Source organism: Globicephala melas, chromosome 9 (assembly GCF_963455315.2).
Source record: "Globicephala melas chromosome 9, mGloMel1.2, whole genome shotgun sequence".
NCBI classification, from domain to species: Eukaryota; Metazoa; Chordata; class Mammalia; order Artiodactyla; family Delphinidae; genus Globicephala; species Globicephala melas.
In genome coordinates, this window is record NC_083322.1 from 31549942 (window position 1) to 31575375 (window position 25434).

General features: G+C 39.1%; 1 protein-coding gene across 5 annotated transcripts in view; it reads left to right on the plus strand.

Annotated features, from left to right (window-relative positions):
• CTTNBP2 (cortactin binding protein 2) overlaps window positions 1-25434 on the plus strand; it is a 443818-nt gene that overhangs the window by 358313 nt on the left and 60071 nt on the right. For 4 of the 5 annotated variants that reach the window (XM_070046323.1, XM_070046322.1, XM_030857645.3 and 1 more), the window contains 5 exons: window positions 3568-5197; window positions 11147-11350; window positions 12780-12879; window positions 20530-20680; window positions 23643-23894. In XM_070046323.1, coding sequence (XP_069902424.1) covers window positions 3568-5197; window positions 11147-11350; window positions 12780-12879; window positions 20530-20680; window positions 23643-23894 — 2337 coding nt within the window. Of the gene's footprint in view, window positions 1-3567; window positions 5198-11146; window positions 11351-12779; window positions 12880-20529; window positions 20681-23642; window positions 23895-25434 lie in introns of those variants that run through there. The other variant, XM_070046325.1, reaches the window with a different exon arrangement.

A 25434-nucleotide genomic window follows, 5' to 3' on the forward strand; every position in this document is an offset into this window, starting at 1 on the left:
ACTGATCTTTAGAGGGAAAACTTATCAAGGTGACACGGCCAAGAAGTTGGGATTAGAACTTAGTACTATAGTTCTTACTCTTTCAAGGACAAGAACTTTGTCTCTGGGCCAGAATAGTCAAGGAATTTTTTTAAATATAAAAATTAGTTTTTAAGTATGGGAATATGTTTATATACTGATTGGAAGGAGCTGATAGAGAGGAAAACATTTAATATTTATAAAGAGCAGTGTGATCACTGATGGAGCAAGTCAGAGGTGACAGGGAGTAATGAAGTTAAATGTTGAAGAAAGTCTGACCTTCAGCAGATGGAAACCTCTCTCCCTTAGAGTGAAGGGAAGGACATATGGATTGGAGTGGCTATAAAAAAGCTTAAGGGACGAGACAGGATGTAGAGGGAGTGAGTTAGTCTGAATTTTCTTGATAAAAGAGTCTATTAGGGTAGACTGAGAGTCTCTTGAGTTGTCATTGGGTGAAGTATTGGGGAGAGTAGCAGAGGTTTAAATATTCCCTGACGTAGTAAACGGTAGAGGAGGCTAAACAGAGTTAGGCAGAGTGATTGATGACTGGGGCTCAGAGCTCAATTGAGTTTGGAACCATGTGTTGTAGGTGCATGGTTATGTGGTTTCCTCTGTGCTTTGCTATCTGTAGTGAGATTAAAAAGACTCATGTTCCTCCGAGATCAGATTTATAAGGCACGAATGATGGAAGGACAAAGATGCAGAAGAATTATGGGTGCTTTTATAGGAGTATGGTCTTCTGTATAAATATCTGAGATTAGTTGAGTTGATCTCCTATTGGAAGTCTTTAATTTGATTCTAAAATGTAAGTGAAAGTTATTTCAAAAATAAAGTGTGGGGCTTCCCTGGTGGCGCAGTGGTTGAGAGTCCGCCTGCCGATGCAGGGGACGCGGGTTCGTGCCCCGGTCCGGGAAGATCCCACATGCCGCAGAGCGGCTGGGCCCGTGAGCCATGGCCACTGAGCCTGCGCGTCCGGAGCCTGTGCTCCGCGACAGGAGAGGCCCCAACAGTGAGAGGGCCACGTACTGCAAAAAATAAAATGAAAATAAAGTGTGATGACCCATAGTATAGAAATACTATGGGCAGCGTGTGTGATATGGTGGGAAAAACTTGAGACAGTTGGAGACCTGAATGAGTGCCGGGATCCTGACATGGAATAACTGGATGACATCAGGGAAATCGCCAACTTGGCCTCTAGTTAGTTGTTTTATAAAGTGCAGGTAGCCCTTAAATTCTACAAGAAAACTTTTTTTTCCACCTTCAGAGATAAATTAGGAAAATCATATTTTAAAAATAACCTGAAAATTTACCCTATATGTGCTTTTTCCTACGTTGCTATAAGAATTTGGAAGGGGAGGGGGTAATACAAAACATATTTAATATTTTCTTTATAGCTCTAATTTTCTGTATGCCTTCCATAGTAACCTATTGCTTGATGCATTTAGAAGAGTTAAAAGTGCTTTAGCTATTAATAAGTCCAATTTTCTGTGAGGCACCCAGATGAATAAAATATACATATACATCTAGTATAGGACAGCACTATTGTTTCCCAAATCTTACATAATCTACTTACGAAGTCACCCCCAAATTTCATAGAGTAGAGTGTATGTGTATGGATAGTTGTCTCTAATTATTCTTGGGGAATTATCTGTATTCCTGATCACCTCTTTATAGGACCCATTGCATTGCTATTCGGCGACTTCCTCAAAGCAGGAAGAATCCCAAAGTAAGTGAATCATACCTCTGACTGCTGGTTGGGCAGTGAGCCGTTCTCTGCTTTTGGTCTCGTGCGTGACTGAGGGGAATGGATTTCACGGTGAGGAACAGGAGCACGTTCTCAACTGATGGATCACATGCGAGCGTTTCCTTCCTCTGTCACTGATGACTTGGAACTGGCTTGAATAATCCCTGTCTCTCTTGAGAGTATATTTGTGTTTAACATCTGGGGGTTGCGGGAGTCCTTTCCATGTCTTTCATCAGGTAGATCTACTTTAACCTTAAACTGTAAGGACCACCAAGGGAAAGTTTCTCTAGTTGAGAAGGTAAGGCGTGTGGACCGGCCTGACGACTACAGCCCAGCTTGGGATGTATCCCTCACAAGCACCTCATGGCAGATGTTTCCTGGAGAGAAGTGGGAAACCTGGGTGAACATGTTAGAATAGTGCATCTGTAAGGCCTTCGTATCCAAAAAGTCCATCAGCCTTTGGAAGTTTGATGTCTTTGTGAACTGTGTTGATTTCATTCAATCAGTAGTTTATTAAGCACCACTGTGTACCAGAGACTGTTCTAGGTCTTGGGGACACAGCAGCAAAGAAGACACAGTCCCTGCCCTCGTGGAGTCCTGTAGTAGTCGAGGTAGGCAGGTGCTAACCAAAGAATGATAAGTACAAGGGTGGGAAGGACTGTTGTCTTCCACAGGATGGTGAGGGCAGCCTCGCTGTGAAGGTGACAGTTGAGCAGAGTCCTGAAGGAAGAAAAAGAGCCAGGCTTTTGTGTCGTTGGGTGTTTTTGTGCATATTAGAAAACCCACCTGGAGGTTTAAAAGTTTTTAAAAGCTTCTTCTCTATGTTGATCAGTTAACAAATGTTGCTTTGGAAAGCCTAAATCCTAGGGACCTGTGGCTCAGTGAGCAGACAGAGCCTTTTTCCTAAAGGAAAATGCACCCTTCTTTCCAGACAGATACAACCCCAGGCCTGGGCAGACACGTGGTGAGAAGGCAGAGCTGGATTTCGGTCCCTCTCACCCCTGCAGCCGGTCACCCTTGTGCAGTGCACAGACTCCTCAGTGCAGGCGCCCTGTGTGATGGGTGGTGGTGGAATTTCTCGGCAGAGAGAGCAGCAAGATTAGAGGCGCTGAGGCAGGATGATGTTCAAGAAACACCGGGGAGACCAGTGTCATGGGAGCCAAGTGGGCAAAGTGGGATTGAAGGAGATGAGGTCAGACTTGGGGTTCACTGATACTGATTGTATTTCTAATAAGATATTTCTTATATATTAGTTCAAAGAACTTTCATATATGATTTTACATGATTTTTACAGCAACCCATCATAAGCTCAAAGAAGTTTACAAAAAACTAAGTAATATGATTAGCAAGTATAGGAATTTAGAAATTAACTGAAGTCCTCTGTTTTCAGCACTTTTTATTAAACAGTGCCTCAAAAATGAGTAATTTTAAGGCATTAAACCTTAAAAAACAAAAAAGTCAGTTCCCTAACAGAGTTCTGTTTTTACAAAGCAGACCTTGCTAAACTCTGTGTTGTGATTTTGAAGCATTAGGTAACTATTCTCCTTTTCTACAGTTAACTTTAATACATTAAATTTTTTTTTCTGTTGCTGTAATTTAAATGTTTTTTGTAAAACCGTCTACATCTAGTTTCTCATTTTAATGAGTCTCTAAAATATTATCTGTCATCTCACAACACATTTCAGAAATGTGGCACTTTAACCCAAACCATGTAATTGTTACAAAATTAATAAAAATGTCTCCACTTCTTTGGCTGAAAGAATCCTCTGCCTATTAATCAGGGCTGTCCTGTGCATTTCTTTCAGCTGGAGATGGAAAAGCTTCAGCTCCAAGCCCTTGAGCAAGAGCACAAGAAGCTGGCCACCCGCCTGGAGGAGGAGCGAGGCAAGAACAAGCATGTGGTCCTGATGCTGGTCAAGGAGTGCAAGCAGCTCTCAGGCAAAGTCCTAGAGGAGGCCCAGAAGCTAGAAGAGGTGATGGCCAAACTGGAAGAGGAGAAGAAAAAGACGAGTGCGTTAGAAGAGGAACTCGCTGCTGAGAAACGAAGAAGCACAGAAATGGAAGCTCAGATGGAAAAACAGCTCTCAGAGTTTGACACAGAGCGGGAACAGCTTCGTGCCAAGCTGCACCGAGAAGAAGCACACACCACTGACCTCAAAGAGGAGATAGACAAGATGAAGAAGATGATCGAGCAACTGAAAAGGGGAAATGACAGCAAACCCAGCCTCTCTCTCCCCCGGAAGACAAAAGATAGACGTTTGGTCTCTATATCTGTGGGAACAGAGGGACTGATGACAAGATCTGTTGCATGCCAGACAGACTTAGCGATAGAGAGCACTGACCCCGTGAAGAAGTCACCTTTGACCGTGCCTGTAAAGCCTGCCATGGGGAGCCCCCTAGTTTCTGCCAATGCGAAGGGGAATGCATGTGCCAGTGCCGACTTGGTCAGGCCAGGTATCGACAGGCAGGCTTCCCACGGTGACTTGACTGGTTCCTCTCTGCCCACTGTCCCACCTCCAAGCGCAAACAGAATTGAGGAAAATGGACCGAGCAGCGGCTCAACACCAGATTTAACCAGTAGCGCATCCCCGCTTCCCAGCACCGCCGCCCCGGCCGCTGGGCACACGCCCGCCCCACCTCCTCACAGTTTACATTCACCGTGTGCCAACGCGCCTCTGCATCCAGGCCTGAACCCGCGAATCCAAGCGGCTCGGTTTCGATTTCAGGGCAATGCTAATGACCCAGACCAAAACGGGAACACCACCCAAAGTCCTCCATCCAGAGATGTATCTCCTACAAGTCGTGACAACCTAGTGGCCAAACAGCTAGCTCGGAATACTGTGACCCAAGCACTGTCAAGATTTACGAGCCCTCCAGCAGGAGCGCCCCCGAGACCTGGAGTGCCCCCCACGGGGGACGTTGGCACCTACCCCCCCGTCGGTCGGACCAGTTTAAAGACTCCCGGTGCCGCACGAGTTGACAGAGGAAACCCTCCTCCCATCCCTCCCAAAAAGCCAGGGCTCTCCCACACTCCTTCTCCACCGCACCCGCAACTCAAGGTTGTCATGGATAGCAGCAGGGCCTCCAATGCAGGGGCCAAAGTTGATAACAAAACTGTGGCTTCGCCTCCTTCCAGTTTGCCACAAGGGAACAGGGTAATAAGTGAGGAGAATCTCCTTAAGTCTTCCTCCCCTCAGCTGCCACCAAAACCATCCATAGATTTAACTGTGGCACCTGCAGGCTGTGCCGTTTCAGCCCTGGCCACGTCTCAGGTGGGTGCCTGGCCTGCTGAAACCCCTGGACTGAACCAACCTGCATGTTCAGAAAGTTCCCTTGTCATTCCCACCACCATTGCCTTTCGCTCTTCCATAAACCCTGTTAGTGCCTCATCCTGTAGAGCAGGTGCCTCAGACAGCCTCCTGGTAACAGCATCAGGTAAAGGGATTGGAATGTTATACCCTTCTTTAAGAATGTGGCCTGTCCTCTCACTTGCCTTTGTTTCCTTCACATTGCCTTGAAACGTTTTTTTTAATTTGGTACTTTTTTTTTCCTCTTTCTTTCCTCTCTTTTTTTGTGTTTTGCTCTAAAGGCTCCGGGGTATGGTGATTCATCTTGCTATATGAATTGTGGTTTTGTTATGCTAAGTGTTGTCTTCTTTTAAAAATAACCTGAAAGTAGTGGTTTGGAGCACATGGTGACCATTAATTTAGAGAGACTGAAGCATTTCCATGGGAGGAAGGGCTCGTCCTTCTTATTAAATATCTGTCTCAGAAGACTTCAGTATTAGTGAGCCATCGCCAGACAGTCAGTTCTGTCCCTTCTGAGATGACATTTGAAAGAATGCTTTCAAGTAGTTATTGACACTACAGTCAACCTTGGATTATCAAATTGATTAGAGGTGTTCTGTAATTGGTATATCCTAAGTTTTAATATCAGTTTGGTGTTTATTTTTTTTAACCTCAAAAATAGTGTGTATATTTGTAAGTCTCTGTTCTAAGTTTAGTTTATTTCAGAAGTTATTTAGAGCTGTCATCTCCTAACACTTGAGCACAGATGGATAACATAGCATGTGGACTATATTAGAGAAGGTTTCCATTGCAGATGTGGTTTATGAAGTCACCGAATCTGGGACTCTTGAACAAAGAATCGATAAAGAACTGGATTTTTCCCTTTCGTTATATAGTGCTAGAGGAAGCATTGCTTTTTATTGGCATTCATCTTTCACTGAGTAAATGTGGCTCTAAAATAATGTTACGGTGTCATAGTTCTGTTGAAACTTTGCAGGGTCTCTTCTACCCCAGGATCTTAGTGGTTAGTAGAGACTGTTGGTTCTAATGAGAGAGAACTTTAAGAATTAAAGGAAGATCTGAGCTGTGTTATATTTAAAATTTAGGGAGAAGCATGGGAATAAGAAAAACAGGTAGTACTGTACTTGCTAATTTTATCAGGTAATGAGAGCATTATAATGGGACTTATTTATCCAATTATAAGCTGTCTCCTTGAAATTAAGCTCTTTGAGAGGCTAGATTCATATTTTAAGGGGCAAAATTGGGAATTGGAAACAGCATGGACTTTGATGTCAGTCAGATCTGCCTTGGAATCTAGGCTCTGCCATTGACAGCTGTATGTTTGGGGGGATTTTTCTTGAACTGAGCAACTTTTCTCATCCTTAACATGGAGCTTATGCTGCTCATATTGGGGAGGGTGGCTGTTAGGAGGATTTAATATCATAACATACAAAGAGCATGGTATTGAGCTTAGAGCAGCATGAGTGATGAACAAAAAGAGGGGCTATTACTGCTTCAATTTACTGTTGCTTAAAGCATTTTGAAAATTTCCTTTAGAATTGACTCTGGTATTGCTTTGGGATGTCTTTCCAGGCATTGAGCATTCCATATTTTTTTTAATCTAAAATGGTATTACTGAGCTGGATGGCCTTTCTCATGGCCTAAAATGATGTTAGCTGTTTGCCACAAGTTAAATCCACCCTCGAAGGAGGAATTTTTGCTACCATTCAAGGAGCATCAGAGAATGTGCTGTAAGGACTTAAGGTAGTTGCAAAACACAAGTTCCAAAAATGTTTGGGGACGTGGCAGTGCTGTTGACATAAATGCATAGACTATAAAACAGAAAACACTTCCTGGGATATATGAATTTTGCCAGTTTTTTAAAAAAATACAAAGCCATCTTTGCTTTATACCCCAGTGATTTGCCAGTAGTTGCCTTGGTCATTACTGTGTTCCAGAGTTCAGCTCCAAATGCCCTTTGTTTCCCATGGAAAAGCTTTAAAATCAGGATCCGTGACTGAAGAACTTTTGACAGCAGGATATTAAGTTAACCTTTAAAGTCAGAGAATTCCTAGTCCATTATTTATTCACTAAAATGCTCTGCCTAGGATACAATGGGATTTTGGATAAAGGAACTATAACTCCTCTGAAAAAACACCTTTGCTTGTGTCTAGAGAACAAAAGAGGATAAATAGTGGAACCAAAGAAATAGCAGTCACTGAAGATCCGTGAAACTGGTTCCTCATTTTCTGTTCTCTGATTTTGCAGTTTGGCCAAAATATTCTTAGAACTACAGGATTGCGTTTGGTGCGGTAACAAGCTTTTTTGTCGTTTGATTATAAGATATAGTTTATTAGGAGAAAATGGAGGCAGTGGAAGTTGTTAGCCATCGGCAAGAATTTACTGAACATCCATTCTATTGAGGGATAGAAATGTTATTGCAGTTACATAGTTGGGGTGTATAATTCAACCGTGGATGTAGGTCAACCTAAACTTTCCAAATGAGATATAGGATTTCACCTGTTTTCCATTTAGATGCCCCTATTTTTGCTGCTGTGCCCACTGCAACTAGGAAGCACCCCCCGTCCTCCTTCCTAACCTACCTGTGCCTGGGTGAGCATGTGCCTCGCCAAAACATAGGCTCAGTGAAGGGTATGCATCTTGTAAATAGCCACTAATGTCATTGTGATTGCTAAGAGCAGGACATGGGGACAGAGCATGTCTATCAAATACCTGGTTGATGTGTTTTCCAATGTCGGTGATGAAAAAAGCACTGGACTGAGTATAAAAATGCAACGTTAGTCCATTTCTGCTCCTTGCTATGTATTACCCTACAGAGCAAATTCTCTCTGAGCTATTAGTTTTTCCATCTAAAAATGAAAGCACTGAACCAAAAAAGTAATAATAGTTCCAAACCAAAAAGATGTATTAAAATTGCCTGTTGAATTTTTCAAATAGCATCTCACTACCTCTCCCTCTTTGGAAATCTAGATCCCATGATCTTTCAAACTCTAAAAATCTGTTTCTATGTCAGCTTATATGTATGATAAACAATTATGGTTAAATGAAAGCACTGAGGAGAATTGCAATGACGAAAGATACCACTTTAATGAATTGTGTTGTAAATTACTCTAACTCGATTAGCAGTTTTATAGCCAAATGTTAAATTTTTAAATAACCTTTAAAATTATAAACAAATTAGAATTTCTTGCTGCTGCTGACCTTGTCAAATGAACACATTTTAATTGTTAGGTGAACAGAAGCCTAAACCAGAAATCACCCCAGGCAACTGAGTTTCCATACCCTTGCAAGTGTTGTTTCTGTTTTTTTAAAAAATTATTATTTGATACATTTTATTTAATTTGGTTCAGATTTTTTTCCTTAGGTAAACATATATTTAAAAAATTATCCTCCATGTTTAATTGGCTTAAAGGCTAAGTCAGAAAATGAGATTGATCTGAGCTATGAATGAGATTAACCTTCTCCACACTCTGAAGCTGATGCCAGAAGCTGTTCTTCACTCCTCTGCCATTGCATGTTCTGTCTGTTCCCTTCATCACTGCACGTTCTGCCAGATGCTCACTTTTACTAATGTTTGCACATGCTACTGCAAAGCTGAACGACCTTTTTCTAACATCATTAAAGTAGCTGTATGACTGCAGGTCTGTTCTATCATTACTTAACCATTACTTAACCAGTCAACTAAATATTATCACTTTTATCATTGTCCGGAATTTCAAATGAACAGTAAAGTCTCATGGTGAAGTTTTATTTTTCCCATCTTTATAGCAGGATTTATTATAATAACTTAAGCTTGCCTGTGCTGGAGAAAATTGAAATGATAGTGGAGATTAAAAAATGTAGTTAAACTTTAAGAATACTTGGTATTTATAAAGCATTTTTCACTTTTAGAAGATTATTAAGTGTATTTAAAATAAGAAAATAAAATTGATATATATTCTTCTGGAGTTTTGTATAACAGAACTGTAAGACTCTTGAGTGGTCTAGAGATTGAGAAAATTTTTGAATAAAATATTTTGTCTTAAGATAGCTTAACATTAGAAATGGAGTTTCCCAGGAAATTATCTCCATAATGGACTATTTCCATTAAAAAAGTTAAAATGTATTTATATTTTAATTGTCCCCCAAAGTCTAGAATTGTATTCAAAAAAGAAAAATGAAAACAAAACCCAAAAGAATAGGAAACCATTTAATATATACCAGTTGATATTCTTAAAAGGGTGTCAAGAACTGAGACCCCTGGGGTGAGGTAGAGAGATTGAGAGAGACAGAGGGAGAGACAGAAAGGGGACTGGGGTCAAGGTCGGGAGGGAGGAAAGGGAGAGAGACAGATAGACAGACTGACTGAGCATGAGCCACAGTCCCTCCTATTCCACAGAGGACCACAGTGCCAATGCGTTTGAATTGCTTTTGTGTTTGCTTTGCAGTCAAGGTTTCATACCTTGGTGTTTATAATTTCTCTGTTTATCATCTATTTCTAATAAGTACTGATTTAATTTTTGTGGGCTTGTTTCTTTGTTTTTAAGAAAATACAAAAGGTAAAATGTTATCAGAGAGGAGCCTTCTTGTAAGTATGAAGTAAAAAATCTTACTTTTGTAAGAAGAGCTAATGAATATCAATGGGAAAATATCGTAAAGTTTAGATAAATATTTAATTTTGTGAGCAATGAATTTTATGTTATTGCAGTCTAATAGGGTAAAAGCAATAAATTACTCAGAGACCCAAATAATTGATTCTGAAGATATAATATCCAGTTTTTAATAAGCAGTTTCATTTGTAGAAACTGCTTTTTTTCCCCAAAGAATCTTTAAAATACTGAGAAATACTTTGATATGCACTTTTTTTAATACTTAGTGAAATAATTTAAGGCCAATAATTCAAGATTCAATTATGAGTTTATTACATATTAATATAACACCCATGTACTTAGAATATTATCCTGTTACCAAGGTGCAGGGAATATAAAAGCTCCACTATTGTATCTTACTACAGAGAATGTTACCAGACAGAGGTAGAAAGTGTACCCCAGGAGTGAATATGTGCACATATGCCCCATATACACACCAACTTTCAGGTTTTGGGGGCTCCATAAGGAAGAAATAAAAATGACTTATTTTGAGAGTTAATTGTATTTAAGCCTAAAATACACTAAGTACCTATATATCATGTTAAATAAACATTTTTACTTTACTGTTTTTACAGCCTTTTGATCAAGGAAGAATTCAGAAAATTTTCCATGCTATATGCAACCGACTTCACACACTTAACAGATTCTCTTCTAAAGCTGCTAAATACTGATGAGAAATCTCTATGATAACTCTTAATGACTTTTGTTAAAACTCTATGGTAGAGTGTTCTGTTTTGTGGCTGATGAAAAGTTTTTGGTGCAAAATGTGAAGATGGCCAGATGACGTAGTCTTCAAAATTGTGTATTGAATATTTGTGCTGGTATAGTCTGTATATGTTGTGCTTCTGTTAGCTCTTGACACTGAATAGAAGTTGGCTGCCCATTATTTTTCTTCCCAAATAAGGGAATTCAAGGAATGTAAATAGATTCCTTGACAGTATTTGGTCCATCTCAGTGGTTTATGTAAAATTTATATTAAGTACCTTGGAAACATGGTAGAAAAAGGAAAATTTCTATTTTTTAGAATTATCTATATCTTATACCTAAAGATATCTATCAGTTGATAGCCAAAATTGAGGAAATCTGTACATAATTTTAAAATTCAAATTGTTTTGAAACCCTGAGGAGGTGTTTGACCTTTCAAATCGAGACAGCTTTCTTAGTTTCCTGATACCAATCACCCCTTTAACACTTATCTGTGCAAGACTGATGACTAAAAATAATTTGTCACCATGTATGTTAATTTAACTAACAGTAGATATAAGATTGAAATAACAGTACAGATTTATGCTAAAGTAAATATTAACAGATTGATAATGTTAGAAACCACGTAATCCTCTAGGGGTACATGTTCCCGTGTCTGTGTGTGTGTAATTCAGAAAGGAGTGGGTAATATCTGTCTCTTGACCTTGCTCCTACTCTCTAACTAGGGTCACTTTAACCCACAGGCTGGTCACCCTCCCTAACCCCTTTGCTAATGAGTGGTGGTCCTGCCCCCCTGGCTGGCAGGCCCACCCTTCTTCAGCAAGCTGCTGCCCAGGGAAATGTCACTTTATTATCAATGCTGCTTAATGAAGAAGGACTGGACATAAATTACTCCTGTGAAGATGGCCATTCTGCCTTGTATTCTGCTGCTAAGGATGGACATACAGGTAAGATGGTGGCATCTCACCTCACTGTATCACCCTCTTGCAAAAGGATGCAGAATCAAAAGCACCTGTAACCACTGTTATGAGCAAAAGGTGAATTTAGGTTTCAAATTTTCTCTTTCAGGTAGAATAAATAACTTTTTTACATGATTTAAAGATTTTATAAGCATTTTAAAAATCCAAATTGGACAGTTCCGTAATAATCTAAACTTTTACTGCAGATAGCAAAAAGTTCTCTCTGTTTTATGCACAATGAAATGTATTCGGTTTGTAGAAATTTGGGGTCTAGTAACTGTAAAGGACATTTTCAAATAAAGCCCCCCCATATGTTATCGCTTTGGCCAGGACAAAATAGCTCTCATTTGTTAGAAGTAGCTGGTGTCTGTGAAAGCAAAGCCTTAGGGCTTTAGCACATGCTGCAGTGAGGGAAAGTTTGAGTAGTTAGGAAAGGTCATGGGTCTGAAATTGTTCTGTAGTTGGAACAATTTATAGTTATTTGGATTTTTTTAAGAGAACGGAGAGGTTGTACAATTATAAACGACATATCGATGAAGTCGGGGAATTAATCTTGTTCCTTGAAAAGCAAATCTTAGAGTCAAATATACTAAAACATACAGTAGTGCAGATAAAGAGATGATTCGATGGCAAGAACAAAGTCAAATAGTATTGCATATGTAAGCCATGTGATCCTTGGATAATTCACATAATGTGGCTTCCTTGGAAGTTTTCAGAGCTTCTCTCTGTTCGAGTGGACTACATGCAAGATTCTAGTGAACTACAAGATGATAGCTCATTATTTTAAAAGTATTTTGGAGTACTTCTTCCAAAGTACTGTGGGAATTTTCTCTAAAGAAATTCAGTCTAGTTAATAACATGTGGAATGTGAGGTCTAGGTGCTATTTTTGCCTGAGTCTGATGACTTTGTGTGGGTTCTCCTTGATCTTCATTCAGGGAGTTAAGTATAAGATGACCACAACATGAAAGCATTTTAAAGATTAAATTAAACATCATAAAGTAAGAATTTAACTATTTAAATACAAAGAATGGTATATCAATTTGGCGAATGGATTTTGTTCTCCATCCAGTAATAATATTTTGGGGGATTGACTGATGGGAAAATCTGATAAAACATTTTCTGACATATGACAGTCCTTTCACTCATCAGCAGCTCCTCTCCCCCCATCCCGCCAAAAAAAAAGAGAAAGAAGTCATGTCTTAGTTGGTGACTCTGGGGTATTACAATCCTGGGGGAAAGGGGCCGCTTTCCGTTTATAATAGTCTGTGGAGTCTCACAGCGGCCCTGAAAAAAATTGTCAGATGAGCTGTGCATCAGAGAGGTCCCTTGGGGTTAGTGTTTGTCTACAGCTCGTACAGAATTTGGTTCATCATGACTAAGTGGGGAATTAAAATGGCTTTCTATTAAAATCCATAGACTGTGTGAGATTGCTGCTGAATGCAGAAGCCCAAGTCAATGCTGCTGATAAAAATGGCTTCACACCCTTGTGTGCTGCAGCTGCTCAGGGACATTTCAAGTAAGTGATGCTCTTAATTCTTTTTTTTTTTTCCTATGAAAAGAGCGTCTTTATAATTTGCACACATATTTTAGTTCTGGCTGAATGTGTAAACTAGTGCTTAAGATCCATTGGCAAATAAATTCAACTAAACATATTTGAGAATTTAAATGCAAAGTAGGATCCTAAATTTGCTCTTCTTTTTTTTTTGTTGTTGTTTGTTTTTTATACAGCAGGTTCTTATTAGTTATCAATTTTATACACATCAGTGTATACATGTCAATGCAAATCTCCTAATTCATCCCACCGCCACCCCCATCCCCCCACCGCTTTCCTTGCTTGGTGTCCATACGTTTGTTCTCTACATCTGTGTCTCAACTTGTGCCCTGCAATCCGGCTCATCTGTACCATTTTTCTATGTTCCACATACCTGCGTTAATATACGATATTTGTTTTTCTCTTTCTGACTTACTTCACTCTGTATGACAGTCTCTAGGTCTATCCACATCTCAACAAATGACTCAGTTTCGTTCCTTTTTATGGCTGAGTAATATTCCATTGTAGATATGTACCACATCTTCTTTATCCATTTGTCTGTTGATGGGCATTTAGGTTGCTTCCATAACCTGGTTATTGTAAACAGTGCTGCAATGAACATTGGGGTGCATGTGTCTTTTTGAATTTTGGTTTTCTCTGGGTATATGCCCAGTAGTGGGATTGCTGAATCATATGGTAATTCTATTTTTAGTTTTTTAAAGAACCTCCATACTGTTCCCCATAGTGGCTGTATCAATTTACATTCCCACCAACAGTGCAAGAGGGTTCCGTTTTCTCCACTCCCTCTCCAGCATTTGTTGTTTGTAGATTTTCTGATGATGCCCATTCTAACCTGGTGTGAGGTGATACCTCATTGTAGTTTTGAATTGCATTTCTCTAATAATTAGTGATGTTGAGCAGCTTATCATGTGCTTCTTGACCATCTGTATGTCTTCTTTGGAGAAATGTCTGTCTACGTCTTCTGCCCATTTTTGGATTGGGTTGTTTGTTTCTTTAATATTGAGCCGTATGAGCTGTTTATATATTTTGGAGATTAATCCTTTCTCCGTTGATTCGTTTGCAAATATTTTCTCCCATTCTGAGGGTTGTCTTTTCATCTTGTTTATGGTTTCCTTTGCTGTGCAAAAGCTTTGAAGTTTCATTAGGTCCCATTTGTTTATTTTTGTTTTTATTTCCATTACTCTAGGAGGTGGATCAAAAAAGACCTTGCTGTGATTTATGTCAAAGAGTGTTCCTGTGTTTTCCTCTAAGAGTTTTATAGTGTCCGATCTTACAATTAGGTCTCTAATCCATTTTGAGTTTATTTTTGTGTATGGTGTTAGAGAGTGTTCTAATTTCATTCTTTTACATGTAGCTGTCCAGTTTTCCCAGCACCACTTATTGAAGAGACTGTCTTTTCTCCATTGTATGTCTTGGCCTCCTTTGTCATAGATTAGTTGTCCATAGGTGTGTGGGTTTATCTCTGGGCTTTCTATCTTGTTCCATTGATCTATGTTTCTGCTTTTGTGCCAGTACCATATTGTCTTGATTACTGTAGCTTTGTAGTATAGTCTGAAGTCAGGGAGTCTGCTTCCTCTAGCTCTGTTTTTCTCCCTCAAGACTGCTTTGGCTATTTGGGGTCTTTTGTGTCTCCATACAGATTTTAAGATTATTTGTTCTAGTGCAGTAAAAAATGCCATTGGTAATTTGATAGGGATTGTATTGAATGTGTAGATTACTTTGGGTAGTAGAGTCATTTTCACAGTATTGATTCTTTCAATCCAAGAACATGGTATATCTCTCCATCTGTTGGTATCATCTTTAATTTCTTCCATCAGTGTCTTATAATTTTCTGCATACAGATCTTTTGTCTCCCTAGGTAGGTTTATTGCTAGGTATTTTTTTCTTTCTGTTGCAGTGGTAAATGGGAGTGTTTCCTTAATTTCTCTTTCAGATTTTTCATCATTAGTGTATAGGAATGCAAGAGATTTCTGTGCATTAATTTTGTATCCTGCAACTTTACCAAATTCATTAATTAGCTCTAGTAGTTTTCTGGTGGCATTTTTAGGATTCTCTATGTATAGTATCATGTCATCTGCAAACAGTGACAGTTTTACTTCTTCTTTTCCAATTTGTATTCCTTTTATTTCATTTTCTTCTCTGATTGCTGTGACTAGGACTTCCAATACTATGTTGAATAATGGTAGTGAGAGTGGACAGCCTTGTCTTGTTCCTGATCTTAGAGGAATTGGTTTCAGTTTTTCACCATTGAGAATGATGTTTGCTGTGGGTTTGTCATATATGACCTTTATATGTTGGTTCCTATAAAGAATCAACCTGGTTGGAACCTTGAGGTAGGTTCCCTCTATGCCCACTTTCTGGAGAGTTTTTTTTTTTTTTTTTTTTTTGCGGTATGCGGGCCCCTCACTGTTGTGGGCTCTCCCCTTGCGGAGCACAGGCCCCGAACGTGCAGGCTCAGTGTCCACAGCTCACGGGCCCAGCCGCTCCACAGCATGTGGACCGGGGCACGAACCCATGTCCCCTGCGTTGGCAGGCAGACCCCCAACCACTGCGCCACCAGGGAAGCCCCTCTGGAGAGTTTTTATCATAAATGGGTGTTGAATTTTGTCAGAAGCTTTTTCTGCATCTCTTGAGATGATCATGTGATTTTTGTTCTTCTATTTGTTAATATGGTGTATCACATTGATTGATTTGCATATATTGAAGAATCCTTGCATCCCTGGGATAAATCCCACTTGATCATGGTGTGTGATCCTATTAATGTGTTGTTGGATGCTGTTTTCTAGTATTTTGTTGAGGATTCTTGCATCTATATTCATCAGTGATATTGGTCTGTAATTTTCTTTTTTTTTAGTATCTTTGTCTGGTTTTGGTATCAGGGTGATGGTGGCCTCATAGAATGAGTTTGGGAGTGTTCCTTCCTCTGCAGGTTTTTGGAAGAGTCTGAGAAGGATGGGTGTTAGCTCTTCTCTAAATGTTTGATAGAATTCACCTGTGAAGCCATCTTGTCCTGGACTTTTGTTTGTTGGAAGATTTTTAATCACAGTTTCAGTTTCATTGCTTGTGATTGGTCTGTTCATATTTTCTGTTTCTTCCTGATTCAGTCTTGGAAGGTTATACCTTTCGAAGAATTTGTCCATTTTTCCAGGTTGTCCATTTTATTGGCATACAGTTGCATGTAGTAGTCTCTTAGGATGCTTTATATTTCTGCCATGTCTGTTGTAACTTATCCGTTTTCATTTCTGATTTTATTGATTTGAGTCCTCTTCTTCTTTTTCTTGATGAGTCTGACTAATGGTTTATCAATTTTGTTTATCTTCTCAAAGAACCAGCTTTTAGTTTTATTGATCTTTGCTATTGTTTTCTTTGTTTCTATTTCATTTATTTCTGCTCTGATCTTTATGATTTCTTTCCTTCTGCTAACTATGGGTTTTGTTTGTTCTTCTTTCTCTAGTTCCTTCAGGTGTAAGGTTAGATTGTTTATTTGAGATTTTTCTTGTTTCTTGAGGTAGGCTTGTATAGCTATAAACTTCCCTCTTAGAACTGCTTTTGCTGCATCCCTGGGTTTTCAATCGTCGTGTTTTCATTGTCATTTGTCTCTAGGTATTTTCTGATTTCCTCTATGATTTCTTCAGTGATCTCTTGGTTATTTAGTAGCGTATTGTTTAGCCTCCAAGTGTTTGTGTTTTTTACGTTTTTTCCCCTGTAATTAATTTCTAATCTCATAGCGTTGTGGTCAGAAAAGATGCTTGATATGATTTCAATTTTCTTAAATTTACTGAGGCTTGCTTTGTGACCTAGGATGTGATCTATCCTGGAGAATGTTCCGTGCGCACTTGAAGAAGAAAGTGTAATCTGCTGTTTTTGGATGGAATGTCCTATAAATATCAATTAAATCTATGTGGTCTGTTGTGTCATTTAAAGCTTCTGTTTCCTCATTTATTTTCATTTTGGATTATCTGTCCATTGGTGTAAGTGAGGTGTTAAAGTCCCCCACTATTATTGTGTTACTGTTGATTTCCTCTTTTATAGCTTTTAGCAGTTGCCTTATGTATTGAGGTGCTGCTATGTTGGGTGTATATATATTTATAATTGTTATATTTTCTTCTTGGATTGATCCCTTGATCATTATGTAGTGTCCTTCCTTGTCTCTTATAACATTCTCTATTTTATAGTCTATTTTATCTGATATGAGTATAGCTACTCCAGCTTTCTTTTGATTTCCATTTGCCTGGAATATCTTTTTCCATCCCGTCACTTTCAGTCTGTATGTGTCCCTAGGTCTGAAGTAGATCTCTTGTAGACAGCATATATATGGGTCTTCTTTTTGTATCCATTCAGCAAGCCTGTGTCTTTTGGTTGGAGCCTTTAATCCTTTCATGTTTCAGGTAATTATCGATATGTATGTTCCTATGACCATTTTTTAATTGTTCTGGGTTTGTTTTTGTAGGTCCTCTTCTTCTCTTGTGTTTCCCACTTAGAGAAGTTCCTTTAGCATTTGTTGCAGAGCTGGTTGGTGGTGCTGAATTCTCTTAGCTTTTGCTTGCCTGTAAAGCTTTTGATTTCTCCATCGAATCTGAATGAGATCCTTGCCGGGTAGAGTAATCGTGGTTGTAGTTTCTTCCCTTTCATCACTTTAAGTATATCATGCCACTCCATTCTGGCTTGTAGAGTTTCTGCTGAGAAATCAGCTGTTAACGTTATGGGAGTTCCCTTGTATGTTTTTTGTCGTTTTTCCCTTGCTGCTTTTAATAATTTTTCTTTGTCTTTAATTTTTGCCAATTTGATTACTATGTGTCTCGGCGTGTTCCTCCTTGGGTTTATCCTGTATGGGACTCTCTGCATTTCCTGGACTTGGGTGGCTATTTGCTTTCCCATGTTAGGGAGGTTTTCAACTATAGTCTCTTCAGATATCTTCTCTGGTCCTTTCCCACTCTCTTCTCCTTCTGGGACCCCTATAATGTGAATGTTGTTGCGTTTAATGTTGTCCTAGAGGTCTCTTAGGCGGTCTTCATTTCTTTTCATTCTTTTTTCTTTATTCTGTTCCACAGCAGTGAATTTCACCATTCTGTCTTCCAGGTCACTTATCCATTCTTCTGCCTCAGTTATTCTGCTATTGATTCCTTCTAGTGTAGTTTTCATTTCAGTTATTGTATCATTCATCTCTGTTAGTTTGTTCTTTAATTCTTCTAGGTCTTTTTTAAGCATTTTTTGCATCTTCTCGATCTTTGCCTCTATTCTTTTTCCGAGGTACTAGATCAGTTTTGCTATCATTATTCTGAATTCTTTTTCTGGAAGGTTGCCTATCTCCACTTCATTTTGTTGTTTTTCTGGTGTTTTATCTTGTTCCTTCATCTGGTACATAGCCCTCTGCCTTTTCATCTTGTCTGCTTTTCTGTGAATGTGGTTTTTGTTCCACAGGCTGCAGGACTGTAGTTCTTCTTGCTTCTGCTCTCTGCCCTCTGGTGGATGAGGCTATCTAAGAGGCTTGTGAAAGCTTCCTAAATTTGCTCTTCTTAATAATAGATGTTTGTATATGAGGGAAATGAAGAAGAGGAATATGCTGTTTCCAAACCTCATGTGAATGAACTTGCTTCCGAAGAAGATTATTTTTAGCATATCAACATAAAGTCATCCCTCCTGTCTATGGGGGATTGGTTCCAGGACCTCCTACAGATACCAAAATCGAGCATGCTCTAAGTCCGTTATATAAAATGGTGCCGTATTTGCATATAACCCACGCATGTCCTGCCGGATACTTTAAACCATCTTTAGGTTACTTATAATACGTAATACAATGTAAATGCTATGTAAATAGCTGCGAGCATGTGGTAAATTCAAGTTTTGCTGTTTGGAACTTCCTAGGATTTTTTCTAAGTATTTTCCATCCGGGGTTGGTTGAATCCGCAGATGTGAAACCTGCAGATAAGGTCAGCCGACTGTGTATGTGGTTATATAACAGATTGTTAAACACTTTGCTGTTCACTATTTTCCACCACCACAACCTAAAAACCTTTTTTATGTGCGATGGCATTAAACGTAAAACATAGAATTATATTAATTGTAATACTCTTATAGCTTCCTACTGGCAGTTTATTCAGTATTAAATCCCAATTATTCACTTTGTTTTATCATTAAAAAAAAATTGAAGCAGAGCTTACGTACTGAAAGAAATTACAGCACAAAACCAAAAAGAGCCTATCAAGTAAAATATACGTAAGTTTAGCAGTGATTTCTTCAGTAGCTTAATAAGTCAGTTGACTATAGATATAACTTTCTAAAATCAAGTAATATTTTAATAATAAAATAGAATATAGCTAAATTGCTTTATTTGCCTGTGATGAAGTGGCAGGCTCTGGAGAGTGAAAGCTGTGTTCAACTTTTTTATTTTACCATCCCGATAGAAATGTTTCCTTTAACAAATCTCAGAATTCTTGAAGTACGGGTTTTACATTTTACACTAATGTTACTAGTCCTAAAGGTAAATTTTAAAAAATTCAAAATGCATCCATAAAGTACAGTATTTTTTTTTTTTTTCTGTGTGTCTAACTTGTCTCATCACCCTGAGTTTATTGTTGAGGATCAGAGCTACTGATTTTGCTGCTACTTTTTGCATGTATCCTAAGTCCTCCAAGAGAGATTCTTCTTCTGGGCTACACTTTTACCTTTACTGCCAGCAGGCAATCTGTAGGGCCACTTGCTTGGATAGTATAACAGTCATGGGAACAGAGGCATGGATGGTTTTGCAAAAAGGGAGAACCCTGGTGAAATGCAGGGGCTTGATTAATTTAAATGTGTATTAGATACACATTAGTACGTAACTTATTTTAAAAATATGCATAAACAAACCAGATGTTGCCAAGGGAAGCCAAGAAAAAAACATGCATCTGAGCAAAGAAACAAAGATGTGAGTTCCTTCTTAATTTGATGATTTATCACTCTTTTTTAAGTTTATTCTCATCTAATTTTGCAAACTGAAGTTAGTTCCTAAGTGCCGTGAAGTCTTGAATTTACCTCATTGCTTTCCTTCTTGATTCTCAGGGCAATGTGTTTCTGCTTAGCTGTGTCTTTTTCCTCATAAACTAGCCCCACTTCAGGAGACAGGACAACCTCTGCTGTCTTTTCTCCCCAAGTTGGCCCTTTTCTGTCTCCGTACTGCCTTTTATAGTGGAGGCAAATGGTGCCCTGCTGTCTGTGCTATTTTTAATTATTTTCTCAAGTGGAAATCTCAGAATGACTCAGCAGCCTGACTTTTTTCAAGGTTCAAACTATTTTGAACCACAAATAATATATATGTCAAGCACAGTTAAACATATTCCAAGGACTACTTTCACAGTTTGGTTGCAGAGAACTGTCATAAACCACGTATTCACACTTGATCAAAGCTGCTATTTTAAATTTTCATGGGAGTAGTTAAAATACATCTTCCCAGGCTTGTTAAAAACAGTATCTATGTAATAAGACCAGGAATAATTGATACATATATTTAATAATTCATGTAAATAAAGATGCAGAATTGCTCTAGCATTATTTTCTCTATTTAATATCTTGGTCAGGTGGTACTTCAGAAATCAAACCCAGTTTGTATGTAATTAATCATAATCTTGCATTTAGGTGTGTAGAATTATTAATTGCATATGATGCTAATATTAATCATGCTGCTGATGGAGGACAGACACCTCTATACCTGGCCTGTAAAAATGGAAATAAAGAATGTATTAAACTCTTGTTGGAAGCTGGAACTGACCGAAGTGTAAAAACCAGAGTGAGTACCTGTATGTTGGGTTTTGTCCTATAATTTACAATACGTCTCCAAACTCTACAGCTCGAAATACAGTTGCTTTGTTTTGTTTTGCTTTGAGGATATTGGGTAAGGACATTGTCTTATTTGTTTGAGCATCTCATTATTAGAAGCTTGTTCATTAGCCTTTCTTTTTAAAGGTAGTTGGTGTAGTGCCTGGGAATTGTAAGCAATGGACAAAGGTCAGCTGTCATCGAGGTCGTCGTCACTGTCCACAGTAGTGCTCATTTGTAGTATGTGTAAACAGGAGGGAGTTTGTGGCAAGACAGTGCCCATTGCCAGTACTTAGAGGAAGGTTATTTGTGCTCACTGTTCTTCCCAGGACTGACGTTTATTGTTGCTAAGATTATGCAACACCTCACAGAGTTCAAGGTCATTGTCTAATTTGAGTCAGAACTTGAAGCACTGTGTATGGAAACCCACTATGAAGCCTAACAGGCTGAGGTAGCTGTTGACTCCATCCCACACAGTTCTGGTACCTCCTGTACAGGGTGCACAGGTGAAGTCAGGGACTTGGAAACTGAAGAAATTTGGAGTCTGATCCACAGAAGAGTCCTTGGATAATACTTCTGGCTCAGCCACACAGAAATGCATTTGAAACAAACTTCTCAATTCAGCTTCCCAAACTGGTCTTCATCAACCTATCATGATAGATTTAAGGACCCAGAAATCAGCCTTCGTACACTGGCATGCATTTCTCCAGTGGGGGCCCATCTAAGGACTGGTGGGTTTAACGGAGCCCACTCTTCACTAGGATCAGGAATTTATTTATTTATTTTTTTTCAGCTTCCCAGAATGTGAAAAGTGTAATAATCACTACCCTCCAGGATATTCCTGAGGAAAGACAAGTGTAGACATCTTAATCTCCAAAGGTTATCTGAACCTTGGATCTCTTCTGTTAATAGAGAATTGACTATACTGTGCATCCATTTCATAGGAAACACCCTTAACATTTTCTAGGATAAAAAGGTGCATTACCTACTTTAAGGTCACTCTTAGATTTTGGATTTTCTTAATTTATCAGAAGAAAACAAACAATTAATGGTATAACCAGAGATATAAGCTAGGTATAGACATTTTCCATTGAGTCCTATTGCAAGGGCTTTTTTTCTTTAATATAATTCCTATTTATTTTTTTAAAATCTGAGAAAATAGTCCAGATTCATGTTGTTTTATATATTTTATTTAAGAAATCTGTGTTATTACACATTCATTATAAAATTCTGCCTTACATATGAAAAAGGAATGAATTTTACATCATTATCTGAATGAAAAATAAGTAGTTCAACATAAAAAGTCACATCCTATAAGTTAGAGAACACAGAAATCCATGCCCTCAAGCTAGTTGTTGATAAGCTGAATGAAATCGTTAGAAGTACAGAGGCTCCAAAGTACAGAGATAAATAGCAGAATTGATAAAGGATCTTAAGGGAATAATTATTTCTCATGATTTTTAATAAGGAATCAAAGGAGAATGAAAGATTTAAAATTTTTCAGAAGTAACTGCATGGCCTTTGTAATATAAATTAAGGAAGGTCAGGAACACTTACACTCTGTTGCCTAATTAAGGCTGATACCCATGTAAAGGTATCTACAGCTCAACAAAGAACAAGCCATGAAACACTTTATCTGCCTGGGGTACACCGGAGGACTATATGGTACTCCAGCTACTGCCCAGCCATGGTCTGCTGTTAGCCAAGTCGATTCCCTTGATATGAAGTACAGAACTAGAGAAAAAGCCACATCATTCAGTGAGAGCTTTAGCAAGTGATCAGATGACTCAGTCTAAATGTAGATGGTTACCATTTATTGTCTGTTCTTCTCCCTGTTATTTTTTTAATGAAATGAAAAAAATAGGCCAAAGGGAAAATAAAATGAAGCCAAAATACGTATCACCGAAATAATTCTCAATTCTTTTATGAAAGTCTTAAAAATCTAATGAAGGTGGATACCTGAGTAGAAGGCAGACCTATCTTTATATAAAAATGAGAGACTACAGAGGGGATCAGGATTTCCCCTAGAATAGTGTTTGTCAAACTTTAGTGCAGCAGAGTTGCCCACATGGCTGTTAAAACGGATTGCAGGGCCCCAACCTTGAGATTTTTGATTCAGTAGGTCTGGGATGAGGCTCAACAATTTACATTTCTAACAAGTTCACAGGTGGTGCTTATGTTGCTTGCTGGTCAGGGGACCACACTTGGAGAACCACTGTGCTAGGAAAGAGTTGTGAGTCTGCTTTAGCAACCAGCTAAGTGGACAGTTGAGGCTTCAAAGTAGAATATGTTCTAGAGAATGGGCCCAAGCATTTTAGTTGGAGCATTTTCTAAGCTTGCATTTATCAATATCCAGCTGCAGTCACAGAGAGCCCCATAGAGGCTGATAGGTATCTCATGAAGTTACTTGACTTTGTTTTTCCTTTATGTCTGCCTTTTCCCTGTTATCTAGAATCTTTGCTTCTGAAATCAGTGGCATAAAATTTTAAGATAACTAGAATTAGGACTCTTCCCTGTAGGTAAAACTGGCTTATTACAGCATTCATTTAGTACAGTACTGGTAACTTTATATTTGCGTATAAATTTAAAAAATCTTTATGCCAAAGTTCATTCTCTTTCATAATATTAAATTGAGATTTTGTTTTACCATATATAATGCTTAGTTACCATCCTGGGCAGTACCTGTTCACTCCAGATGGTCAACTGTTAAGAGGAAATTCTTACCAAATAGCAAACACGAGTCATAGCAATGGAAAATACACTAATTGACAGTGGTCTGAGAACTTAGCTCATCTATGATATTCAGGATCGGAAGCCTGATTTTCCCAGCTCAGTGGTCCATGCCCAAGAACATGTAGAGGTGAACTTTAAATAACACAGTTCTCAACATTGATGTTGTAATCAACCCTTTCCCCCGGTCGTTTTATTTTCAGGATGGCTGGACACCAGTTCATGCAGCTGTGGACACTGGTAATGTGGACAGCCTCAAGCTTCTCATGTACCATAGGGCCCCAGCTCGTGGAAACTCGTTGCACGAGGAGCCCGAGTCGGGCGTCTTTGACTTGGACAGAGGAGAAGAGAGTCGTGAGGGCACATCCAAGCCTGTTGTTCCTGCAGACCTCATCAACCACGCCAACAGCAAAGGCTGGACTGCTGCCCATATTGCTGCTTCAAAAGGTTTTAAGGTGTGTCTGGTAGCAGCTGGCCTCATTACACAGTTGTAATTTGATGAGTGGCGAAGTTGTCTGCTATTGACTGAGTGTGTTTCACCTGTATAATTGGGGACTGAGCAGTACCATTGCAGGAGATGATCCGCTTCCAGTACAAACCAACATTTTTTTGTCCAGCAGATATTTACGGCCAAGCGTATATGTGACTTAATCACAAAAATCAGTTTGGAGTTTGTTAACAAATGTGGGAGTAATTCCAGACATTTTATCTCATGTCAAATTAGAGGAAAAGTTGGATATTGATAGAGTCCACAGGGTTGTTTGATTCAGTACCAAGACCATGCCATGAGTTAGAGGGAGGGCCAGGATTCAAGTACACATGTCCTGTACTCTGAACTCCCTCACTAGCCCTACCTGTGCTGTCTTATGGTACATAAGAGGGCATTCTAGATTTCACTCATCAGTTAGAAGAGAGAAAGATTCTGATTATTAAGGAAATAACATGAAATAGTAAGCCATCCATTCATGCTTCTTTTTCTATTTAAATCACTTGAGCAATAATATTGCTTTAACAATGAAAATCTATCAGGAAGCTCCTGAGTGCAAGGCATTGTGTCAGCTAACATTTGCAGGAATCATTTATGCGATTAGTTAACTCCTAGTTCAGTGGCAAGGGTGCAAGATACAAGACAAGTGTAGGATAAGAGAAGTTCAAAAAATTTAAAACAAGGGTAATAGACACGTGGTTGGAACAGTACAAAAATGCAAATTTTTATTTTTTGGAAGAGAGAGTGCACGTATTTCAGAGAGCAGAGTTGCGGAATATTAGGCTCAGGAATGGCTCATTCTGGAGGAGATGGAAACGATTTTGGTCTTGCAGGGTGGGTTAAATTTGTCACCCATCACTGGAGAGGAGAGTAGTTCAGATGGAGGGAGCAGTAGGAACAGACCAGAAGTAGGGAGGTGGGTAACAGCTCCACCTGAGCTAATGAAGAGTAGTGAGAAGTTCCACCGTATGGCACCGGCCTTCAGTGATGTCTTAAGAAGTTTGAGCTTTATTTACTAGTCAGAGTAAAACCATTGAAAGGGTTTGTACAAAGGAGCAAAAGAATCAGCTCTGTAGTGTACATTGATTGACTTAGCAATAACATTTAGAAGACTGGGGATTATGAAAACATTGGTGGCAGGGGAGAGACTAGGTGAAAGATGATGGGAGTGGTAGAAATACTAAGAGAGATCACGGAGTACAAATGTCCAAGAATTGAAGACAGATTAGATACAGGAAATGAGCGAGCTAAATAGAAGGATCATAGTGACATTCTCAGAAAGAGAAAAGAAGAGGCGTCATTGTGATCAAGATAGAATGTGGGGCTTCCCTGGTGGCGCAGTGGTTGAGAATCTGCCTGCCAATGCAGGGGACATGGGTTCGAGCCCTGGTCTGGGAAGATCCCACATGCCGCAGAGCAACTAGCCCTGTGAGCCACAACTACTGAGCGAGCCTGCGTGTCCGGAGCTTGTGCTCCACAACAAGAGAGGCCGCGACAGTGAGAGGCCA